Source organism: Exophiala bonariae (genome assembly GCF_035927105.1).
Source record: "Exophiala bonariae strain CCFEE 5792 chromosome Unknown scaffold_30, whole genome shotgun sequence".
In the NCBI taxonomy this organism is placed as follows: Eukaryota; Fungi; Ascomycota; class Eurotiomycetes; order Chaetothyriales; family Herpotrichiellaceae; genus Exophiala; species Exophiala bonariae.
In genome coordinates, this window is record NW_027042505.1 from 397,479 (window position 1) to 408,426 (window position 10,948).

At 50.5% G+C, this 10,948-nt stretch overlaps 5 protein-coding genes across 5 annotated transcripts; 1 reads left to right on the forward strand and 4 right to left on the reverse strand.

Annotated features, from left to right (window-relative positions):
- Positions 1-555: 555 nt before the first annotated feature.
- On the reverse strand, positions 556-1,769 carry LTR84_008310 (uncharacterized protein; the record flags this gene model as incomplete). The annotated part of the gene is made up of 3 exons (XM_064851857.1): positions 556-1,099; positions 1,161-1,425; positions 1,508-1,769. The coding sequence occupies 3 exons, from the start codon at positions 1,767-1,769 to the stop codon at positions 556-558; spliced, it is 1,071 nt and encodes a 356-aa protein (XP_064702098.1).
- A 489-nt stretch (positions 1,770-2,258) lies between these two features.
- Positions 2,259-4,139, reverse strand: LTR84_008311 (uncharacterized protein; the record flags this gene model as incomplete). Its single annotated transcript, XM_064851858.1, has 1 exon — positions 2,259-4,139. One exon carries the CDS (start codon positions 4,137-4,139, stop codon positions 2,259-2,261), a length of 1,881 nt encoding a protein of 626 aa, XP_064702099.1.
- Positions 4,140-4,618: 479 nt separating this feature from the next.
- Positions 4,619-5,796, reverse strand: LTR84_008312 (uncharacterized protein; the record flags this gene model as incomplete). Its single annotated transcript, XM_064851859.1, has 3 exons — positions 4,619-5,335; positions 5,404-5,684; positions 5,745-5,796. The coding sequence occupies 3 exons, from the start codon at positions 5,794-5,796 to the stop codon at positions 4,619-4,621; spliced, it is 1,050 nt and encodes a 349-aa protein (XP_064702100.1).
- Positions 5,797-7,892: 2,096 nt separating this feature from the next.
- On the forward strand, positions 7,893-10,005 carry LTR84_008313 (uncharacterized protein; the record flags this gene model as incomplete). The annotated part of the gene is made up of 3 exons (XM_064851860.1): positions 7,893-8,448; positions 8,499-9,799; positions 9,859-10,005. The coding sequence occupies 3 exons, from the start codon at positions 7,893-7,895 to the stop codon at positions 10,003-10,005; spliced, it is 2,004 nt and encodes a 667-aa protein (XP_064702101.1).
- A 256-nt stretch (positions 10,006-10,261) lies between these two features.
- LTR84_008314 (uncharacterized protein) lies at positions 10,262-10,687 on the reverse strand (the record flags this gene model as incomplete). The annotated part of the gene is made up of 1 exon (XM_064851861.1): positions 10,262-10,687. One exon carries the CDS (start codon positions 10,685-10,687, stop codon positions 10,262-10,264), a length of 426 nt encoding a protein of 141 aa, XP_064702102.1.
- Positions 10,688-10,948: the final 261 nt, after the last annotated feature.

The window sequence follows — 10,948 nt, forward strand, 5'->3', positions numbered from 1 at the left end:
TCTCGCTTAGAAGGCGTATTCGTATTTAAACTCTTGGGGTTCTCCCACGTGCAAACTGGGCGCTTCGGGCCACGACGGCCATCGTGCGATAATCCATAAGACTTTTTCGGGGCGTCTTAGGCGCCCGGTGGGCACCTAACCCGGCGCAGTTAACCACTGGGATTGTCCCTAGTTGAAAGATACTAGGCACGTAAGGGCCCCTAAGATTTGGACACCCATCATCCCCGGCCTTGAAGACCCAACCTCATCGCTTCTTCACGCTCGACCATAATCATTCTCTAATGCAGCACTATGCTCTGATACGTCAACTCTCTCATTCGATTTCCACAGCTTTGGAGTCTATCGATCACATAGATCTTGGTTTAGACTGGAGTCACGGGATGAGTATCCTGACCGGATATCAATAAAGCCCAGCGATGGCCAACAGCTTGCAGTAGCTCAGGAATTCGGCATGTGATGGCTTTGGCGGTTTCAATTATGATATTTATTCCAGGGACTCACGTCTACTGCCAATGGTCTTGATCATTGAGCTCCCTGGTGAATTAGACATACCTTTTAAGCGACGGTGACAACGCTTTTCTTCCCTCGAGTGCCACCTTGTGAAATACTCTCGAGAATTCCTGGTATCGCATCCAATCCTCCAGCAATGACCCCATGAGGATGGGGCTTCACCTTGCCCTGCTTGACTAATTCCTCTATGACAGGCGTCCATTTCTTGCTGAATTCCTCAAGCGATGGGTCGGCTGGGAAATCCATGCCTCCAATACTGAGGGGCTCCCCAAGTAAGAGATATCCCAGGGCCGTGGTTGCTTGCACACTGTCCTCAGTTCTGATCTTCTTGAATGCCTCTGGCAGTGGTGCTTTCACAGAGTGATAGAAGCTGTTCTCTTTTGAGATCAACCGAGCGCATACCTCAGCTGTATCATCGCTTCCAAAGCAATCGACGACATATTGGAAGGAATGGTGCTTACCATGCGCAGTGTTTAGGATTTCGTGCTCAAAGTTCGGGACGTTGTAATCGAATACGTGGTCGGCACCACGAGATTTGACCAGGTCGAAATTCGGTACAGAACACGTCGTATATACGGTGAAACCGGACCTGACACTGGAGTTCAGCTGCTATTCGCTGTTTCAGCATGTGTGCAGTCGTCGTCACCTACAATTTGGCCAGCTGGATCAATATGGTGCCAGTTGCGGAACTGCCACCATACACGAGCATCGCTCCCCTATCCTCTCGAACCACCTCAGTGATTGATGGTAGTGGCAACTGAAACACTGCATACAGAATCTGACCGGTCGTCGCGATCCCGACCCCTAGAGCAGCGGCATCCTCAAATGACAAGTCCTTGGGCTTGTGGATCACTGCAAGCTCCTTTGCAGTGATCACCTCTGCGAACGCGCCATCTTCAAGCTCAAGGTTATTCCCTGACAGCCATATCAGCCTTAATCAGTTCTCACATCCTATCTTGAACTTAAAGCTCGGGTCAATGGGAAAGGACCGGCTCACCGCCATGGCAAACCCCAGATACCTCATCTCCAGGCTTGAACCTCGTTACGTTCTTGCCAACCTCCTGGACGACTCCGGCCCAGTCACAGCCCAGGATAGCCCCCGGGACACTGTAATATTTGGCATGGTGATAATCTGTCGGGTTCAAAGCTACTGCTTTTGTTCTCGCAATCAGATAGTCATCACGAACTCGTGGTACTATTGCATTGGACACGACGCCCGCTTCTCCTGGTGCTACGACTTTTATCGCTTTTAGGGCCATTATAAACCTTGATTACTGCTCGAGGGCGATGCAGCTTCCCTGAAAGTTTCTCCACCCCGAGTAGATAGAATAGGACCAGTTCATGTAGTCCCCGCCCCTTACACGAAGCACACACTAGGGTGCCAAACGAGCCAATCATCATACGGGCAAAGGGACAATGATATATCCGATCATGCAATCATGCAATAAGAATCGTGTATTGACTTAAGACTGGACGGGAGTGGAACAATAATTGTTCCTCGTGAAGCGATTTCAAAGCATTCAACTGTACCTGAAAACCATACCGAGGTAGATTTGTCATATTGGGCACTGAGCCTGTCTTCTTGACAGAGAGGAGTCGAGCCACAGTCGTATCCAATGCCTAGTTTAGATATAGTCGGTCTCTTATGACTCGTATACATATCCGCGTTCGTAATTTCAGCTGGATCTGGAAGGACGTAGCGCTCATATGATTGACTATCACAAGACTGCTTAGTCAAACGACCAATTCTATGCAATGCCATCAATCACATCAGTGATATCTTTTTCTCTGTCCTTTCCTCTGCCCATCTTCGATTTACCTCGTGCTTCTCTCCAGGGCAGATGGTGGCGGAGCGTCCCTGTTGGATAATTGACAGGGCTCTCACCACCAATGAAGATCATGGTATCGTAGACAGCCGCCCCGAATATACCACCAGAGATGGTTCCACACCATGGACCCCAGATGAACCAATATGATCGAAGGGTCATGACCTCATCGCCAAAGCCGGCTGCCCATACGATCAGTCTCGGTCCCAAATCTCGTGCCGGGTTGAGGCAGGTACCAGTGTTATACGAGAACGCCATGCAAAGTGAAGTTATCAGGAGGCCAATGATGAAGGCGTGCATACCTGCACCAGGTGGTGCGTTTCCATCGTCACCCAAGGCGAGCACGGAACCAGCTGCGATAGCTGTAGCGACGAACTCGGTGAAGAAGGCGGCCGTGTCACTCAACCCATCGCGCGGTTGAGTGTAGAACGCTGGGCCGGCCCGAGCAACATCAGCTGCTGCAAACTCCATGATCGCATCCTTGTAAAGCCCATATACAATCCCAGATGCCGTGATGGTGCCCAGAAGTTGTGCGACGATATATTGCCAACACAGGGACCAAGGAAAGCCTCGGTAGACGGACAAGACGATCGATAAGGCTGGGTTCAGATGGGCCCCTGAAACACCTCCAGCTATGTATATTCCGACCATCACGCCGAAACCCCATGCTAGGTACGCGGCAAGAATGTTCTCGTATGCATTTTGTGAAGTCGTATGCACGACACTAGCGGACAGACCAATTGTCATGAACACAACCGTACCCAACCACTCGGCCAATGGCTGACGGAAGCGATGGCGGAAGGCCCCCCAAGCGTTGTAGAAGCCTGGTTGATTCACTAACCTTCTAGTCGTCCCCTGTGTGTCCAGTTCTGGCTGTTCACGCTGGTACTCCTCCCAATCAATATTGGCGGGGAGTTGTTGCATCACACTATCCGTGTGCGCAGTATCGGCAAAGGCTTGCATTCGACGTCGTCCTTCTTCAACCTCGGAATCGCTTCCACTGGTCTGTTCTCCATGGCCTCCGTCAAGATCCGTGTTTCCAACAAGCGCAACATCGTGACTAGCGTGGCCGGATTGTTGATTTTCTGATCGGCGACTGTTCCTCGGTATTTGAGTCGCTCTAGCTTGAGAGTGGGAAGACGAGGCTGGAAGTATTGCCTGATCATGGGCACTGACATTCTCTCTGTGAAGTTGACGTCGTGCTCGTCGGGCCGTCGTACTGGAAGTATGATTGGGCAGAAGTGAACCCTGTCTCGTTGTGGCCCCTGAGTGGTAGGTCCACGTTCCTGCAGTTGTAGCACGTCGGAGTAAATCACTGGATCGCAAAGAGGACCTAGAGTCTGCACTTGTACGAGATTGGCGTTCTTGTCGCTCACCATCGTGCCTGGAGGGTGTGACATCAATTTGTGGCACCCGACCAAAGCCCGTAGGAGCTGCAGGCTGTGTCATTGACCCTTGCTCACGGTGAGATAACATAGATTCACCGGTGGGCGTTTGTGGCTCTGGCAAGACATCATTGTCTTGTATACTTTCGTCAGGAGGTTTCTGTAGAGAACGATGAACATGTGGTAAAGGCGCTGCTAGACTCCAGATGGGTTGACTTGTGGACTTTCCAGGGCTTTCCACATCGCTTCGTGCGCTTTGACTCCTCAGCCTCGATTGTTGATCGCCCGTATTGCTTGATGGTACTGTGAACGTAGAGTATTGGCCTGCTAGAGTGTGGCCTCCGTGTCCATGGCTGGTGCTAGAATTGGTTCGGTGACCAGACAAATGAGAGACACGTTGCTGGCATATATCTGACATTGGGTGTATTCGCGACTTTGTGAACGGAGGTCAAGAACCGATCATGAAGGCATGAAGCGAATCTCGGCGAACATATAGGATGACTTTCGAGGCTTGAACTTACTCTTGAGAACTCCTGTGAAGAAATGGAGAATATATGTCTACCGGCTTTCGGAGGCTGATTAGGCGAAGGCTTAGCAAGTAGATCATCGGGTGGAGATGACGAGAGAAAGGTCAACAACGGATATCATCTCCTGCCGAGCCAGAAGGCCCTGAGACGAAGGATACGCTCGGATGACGATGGTTGGAGCAGGTTCCAACCAATTGAATCACCGGGTACCGCCAATACCAAAATTGTGGGAAACACATTGTCAAGTGCGTTCATATGGACTTACGTACCACAGCTTAGTGTTTGCGGCAACACGCCGTTTTTTGACCCATCTGTGGACATCGACCTCGACTTTGATCTTTCCAAGCCGATTTGTTCCTGATTCCTTCTCTCAATGGAACCTACCTAGAGCAATGATCCCATTTGATACGTCCAAGGTTATCGCATACATTGCTCGCACTCGCTTACTTCCATCCCCATTGAACCAACCCAGGTTTGTATCACCGTGAAGAACAGCCAATTTCCCATCTCTAGTAATATCGATAGCACCCGGGGCGAACAGATTGGCAGAAGTATCTCCAGTTTGTAGAAATGGTGTTGACTGCTTAGTGTAAGGCCCATATATGCTCTGGCTGGTGGCGTAGCGGATCTGATATGGCGCACTGGCAAAACATCTCGAGTTGTAGAAGAGAATATATGTGTGTGACGAAGAATCGTAAAGTAGTGTTGGCGCCTCGATGTTGGGTCCATCTTCTGGTCCATTGAGCAAGACTGTTAGAGGTCCTCCAATAAAGGAATAACCGTCATCCGGATTGACCTCTTGGAGGACTAGTGGAGTTGGCGCCACAGGCTGGTTGCTGTTCGCACACTCTCCTCCTGTGCCCACCGAATTACCGTCCACTTTGTAAATGACATACTGCCTATTAGTGCTCGGGTCGCGAAAGCCGTCAGCATCAATAGCACCACCAGCAGCTAAATCACAAAAAAGAGGCGTCTCGACTGGACTGAATGGACCCTCTGGATTGGGCGCAAACGCAGCTGCGACACAGTGCTTTGCAGGACTCTCAGCCATGGCAACAGAGTAATAAAGGACGAAATTTCCATTGTCCTAGAAATCGATGTTACTCCAAGCTTTCTCAAGGCGTATGACGACCAACGAGTATTGCAAGCACATACCAGCTGCGTCACGTCGGGGGCCCAAACGCGTGGAGGATTGGCAGCCCATGAAGGTAATGTTGGGAGAGCATCATAGCCAGAATGTACAGTCCATGTTGAAAAATCCGAAGAAGTGGCGATCAGTATATGAACATTTTCTGGATTTCCATTGACGCCTGCATAGGCTACCCAAGCTCCATCACCTGTGTGCACGACTGAAGGATCCTGGAAATTGGACCCGATGACAGGACCCGTGGCCTGGCGCGACCTTTGGGGGAATGCCAGTACCAGTTGAAGGCCCCCTGCAAGGAAAAGGAAGGGGCTGAGCAACATTGACAAACCTACCACGCAGAGTCACGGACCACGGCTGAGAATGAGGATGGTGGCTTCGTTATTAAAGGTTGCAGGATTCATTCTTGAAGCAGATGCATTGTGACGCTGTGGACAATACCCCGTGCCTGAGATTCCAGAAGCCCATTGATCAACCCCATTATCATGATTTTAACTGAAGGGCGGACCCGTTCAAGCTGGGAACAATACACGGTAAGCTTAGTCGAAGGTTGTCAGTGAGCCAACACAATTCGAACGCCTGAACACGTCAAAAAGCGGTTGTGTGATAGGGTGTGTCTCATCATGCTATGCATGCATGCAACTGGCATCATGGAACGCCACACATCCTCAGCTGGTGGAACATCGAACTGAGGCCAGATCTCGAAATAGCATCTCGAACGGATGCTCTATGAGGCTGGCAACCAATCTAGACGAGTTTCCAGGTTGGTGACCTTTGAAGAGATCGAGGCGTGCCAATACTCTTGGAATCTTGTTAATACGAGGTAATAATGCCTAAACTGTTCGTCGGCCCGAGCACCCACCGGAGCACGCCCAGATTCAAAATCAACTAGGCATGCTTAGTTACTTTGGTAGCCTCTTGCTATGCGGAGAGTTCTATGGAAACCCATCGTTTTCAGAACGTGTCCAAATTCATTCCGAACGGCTACGAGACACGATAACAGCTCAAGCTTGCAGCTACGTACTACAGGAGGGGCAAGAGAAGGACTATGGAGTACCTCTCTGTTGATTGGCGCAAATGCCACTTGGGGCTTTTGACTGGATAAGCGCTTCAGCAGCTGTTCTGACCTCTCTGGAGTGGAGTGACGGAGTAGGCAGGTACAATCTCAGAAGGTGCGCAACGAGCTCCTCTGGTTTACCTGGCACCTCTACCCGATTCGATGGTACTGAAGGGTACAGTACTCGGATGCGGCAGGGTCTCCTAGCGAACTTGCGGAGTCTTGTTGATACCAAGACTGCCTCCTGTTGGTGCATTGCCCTAGCTATCGGCCATTCTCACTGAGCCTTGCAGGATGCTCTAGCCTTGGTCAGATCTAGGTACCTCGTACAAGGTGAGTTGAGTATGATCTGGTGGAGACCAGGGATTTGAGGCATATGACGTTTATGCTATTCAAGCTCGAGGTAGGCAGGACGTTTTCGAGAGGAGCACTTTCTCTACCACCTGTGGAAATTGGCCTTGGGCGGTTCTCGTCATCGGTGCTGGTACTGGAGTAAAGCTGGCTGGCCCCTTGCTTGCTTCTGCTCTGATCCATCACCATGCTTTCTGCTTCAAACGAATCCAAACTTTCTCACTCACGATGTGGTGTGGCAGGCCGATCAAAAACTTTAGACAGGGCAACTTGAGGCTACTGTAGACCACAAGGACGATCCGTCAGGTACACCAATCCTACCGGCTTTGACCGACAACCACAAGTATTCGTCCAATCGAGCACGCTGCAGAACACATGCTGCTCAAAATGAAATAAAGACCCGATCACAAATTCACACTCTGCCGAGTTTGCCGTCGCCTTGACCGGCCGAAGGAACAGTCCAAGTGCAGTATCGGCTGGGATTTCTTTTTATGCTACCATGGAGCTCGCCTTCCTGGACATACTAGGTATACAGTCTATCCTGGTAGCATTACCGTTGACTTTTCAGTCGTCCTCTCCAATTATACACCTAGATGACTGCACGCATGAGCCAGCGGTGGGTAGTCTGTTCGGCCTATTTCCTGCAAGAGCCTTAGACTACCAAGTAGATAGCTCGAGAAAGCGCAAGTCAATGGAGTATCTCCCGCAGTTCTTCTCGGAACGTGGGTAGCACGATTGGCTAGGAAGGCTTGTTCAAGCCTCCTCCAGTCTTGGCATGGCTGAAGTGGCCTTGGCACCTGCTATGATGGGGACCTCGTTCTGCATCTCCTGCCAAAAACGACCATAGCTTTAAGCATGGGTGTGAAATCTGGTAAACCTTGTGTGACCACGAGGCGGACCTGGCAGATACCACCGACCTCATCGATTCTGGCCAAGTCTTGGATGGAGATGCTTCCCAAAGTATTGCGAAAACCTCCATGAGGTGACATGGGTCAGAGCTACAAAAACCCAAATCGAACCCCGATTCTGTTTCGCACCTCCTCAGGCTTATCCTCGATATATTCGACCCTGTCGTCATTGCTGTAAACGATCATGAAGGCTCAATTTGGTCTCAAGGCTGCTTTGGCACTCAGCGCCATTTGCAGTCACTGTGCTGCCCAGACATTCCGCCGTCTTGATTCTTGTCCCACTCTAGGCTGCATCCTACCGCCGGACCAAGCAGACTTTCTCCCTGGCCAGTTTTTTGACATTCGGGTTGAGGTTCATGCGCCACAAAATGGCAGTGAACGCGTTCCGTATGCCAACCCAGATACCAACTTCACCCTGACCATCGAGAAGGAAGGTGGTTCGGCAAGCCCTGCTGCGGCTTTCTTCAAACAATCCGAGCCCAAACTTGAACAGTGGAACTTCACCTGGTATGAGGATCTATTCGCGGAAACCGCAAAGACCCCATCATTCGTCAAAGTTGCTGCCAAGGCCTATAGAAAAGTGGCTCTCTACGAACCAGGTCAATATACTGCTACTTTGACGTATCAGAATGGCTCGACGACTTACGCCAACTGGACTGTGCGGGACATTGCTCCTCTAAAGAGAGCCAAGAACGTCGTTATGTTCATTGGAGACGGAATGACAACCAACATGATTACAGGTATGCTAAAGCATTAAAATGGTGCAAATCTGTGCTAATAAATAATGTAGCTGCTCGTCTACTTGGTCATAAGACCATCAACGGCAAATATCAATCCAACTTGGCTCTAGACAAGTTCCCAGTGTTGGGCCACCAAATGACACACTCTTTGGACACTTTCATCACTGACAGCGCCAACTCGGCAACGGCACTGTACACCGGTCACAAATCGACGGTGAATGCTCTGGGAGTCTACGTTGACAGCTCAAAGAACGTATTTGACGACCCCAAGGTCGAGACCATTGCTGAGATCTTCCACCGTATTCGCGGAGGCGGCGTCGGTATCGTTTCGACTGCATTCATCGCAGATGCCACGCCGGCAGCTTTGACCGCCCATACCCGTGATCGAGGCCAATATGGCGCGGTTGTCGACTCCTTCCTTAACGGAATTACCAATTTCACATGGACCAACTGGACCGGCCCTGATGTTTTGTTCGGTGGTGGTGCGGAACAGTTCTACCCTAACAGCAAGTCTTTCCAAGGCAAGGATTACTATGCTGAGTTTGCCAAGAAGAACTACTCCGTTGTTCTGAACAACACTGCTTTGAAAGCAGCTTCCAACTCGTCCAAGACTCTGGGTATTTTCTCAGTTTCCAATATGGCCAAGTGGCTTGACCGCAACGTCTATCCAAAGAACCTCGACAAGCCCAAGACCGCTCCTGATGGTACTAATGCCAGCTCCACCGACCAGCCTGGTCTCAAGGAGATGACACTCAAAGCCCTTGAGATCCTCCACACTCGTCACGCTGATGACGGGTTCTTCTTGATGTCCGAGGCTGCCAGCATTGACAAAATGATGCACGTTTTGGACTACGACCGCGCTCTTGGCGAGCTCCTCGAGCTCGACGACACAGTCAAGGCTACCCTCAGCTATCTCGAATCAATCGGTGAACTGAACGATACCCTTGTGCTCGTGACTGCTGATCACGGTCACGGATTCGACGTTATGGGTAGCGTGGACACCAAATTCCTCAACGCTCAAAAGGGCGACCGTGAAAAGCGTGGTGCCATCGGCACATATGAGAAGTCTGGTCTCAGCCAGTACCTGGTCGCTAACAGCTCCGCCCCAGTTGGCAGCGATCAGAACCTCATCTATGCTCCTGGTGTCCACTTCCCCGCCAATTGGGATCCCCGCTACACGTTGTTCCAGGGCCTCGGTGCCAACCCCGACCACCGGGAGAACTACCAGGTCCACAAGTCCGGACCCAGAATCCCTGCGTTGAACGTCACCGGCTTCGACAGCGACGACTTCTATGTCAACTACATTGATGCCGTCACTGGTTTCTTGATCAACGGAACGCTCCCTGTGGACGTAAGTCACTCTCTTTTCTGCGTACTCATCGTCCATTGTGCTGACCCATTATCTCACAGGCCGACCAAGGTGTACACTCGCTGACTGACGTTCCGGTCTTTACCCGTGGCCCGTGCCAGGAGAAGTTCGGCGGTGTTTACGGTAACATCGATATCTTCTACGGTCTCGCCGACTGTCTTGGTTTGAGTCAGACCAAGGCACCGTAGATGACTGATGTTGATACGATGGAGAACGTATGAATATATACTATAATGAATGTGAACGGAACAACAGAAATAAAATAATACTAGTCTAATTCCACTGACTATTCAATTCAACATGCAAACCACAGACCTCAGTGACGAGTACCTCTTCCCATATATGGTCCAGAGCCTTACCCACTCTGAAACGTTCGGTAGCAGTTACATGGCACTGAAGCTACATAAGCTGCCTCCTTGATCCAAAACCGAGTCGCAAACCTTCTCACTCAGCTTTTGGCTCCGCCCCAGGAAACCACTCGACATGAACATCTCCATCCGCACCATAATACAGAACATTCTTTCCTAACAAGAATGCCAAATATCCCGTCACGCCCGAGTCGACACACTCTTGGGCGAACTCCTTATACTTTGTCTCTCCGGCTTGCACACGCCTTATTGCCTTGACAAGTCCGGATTTGGACCATGGTGTTCGTGATGACAGTGGCGGTGAAGTGATTTTGACTTGCTCGATTTCGATTCCTTCGTCCTTGGTCGTGTTCTTGTAGGTCGTGGCGATGCCCGAAGAGTAGTCGATATGATACCGAGTGACGCCGAGCGCTATGAGAGCGGAGACGGTGTTGGGGAAGGTCAACCCGCTCGCGGAATGGACTTGTGCGAAGATCTTCTGGATTGCTGATGATGAAGACATTACAAATGCAAGCAGCACTGTTGAGTGGTCTCTGTGATTTTTTGGACAGGTTTGGCGGCGTCGTTCTTTTCTTGTGCTGGTTGTTGTTGTTGTTGTCGACGTCAAAGTTCTCTTCTCCTGCAAGATCTTGTTGGTATCTCATATGATTTTTGGCAAGCACTCTCTTTATATGTCGTTGCATCGTTTTAAGCCTCGTATTCCTTGCTCTAGTTATTGATGCAATCGCAGCTAGAATATACTCATCAGTCGGAAATCATCTCG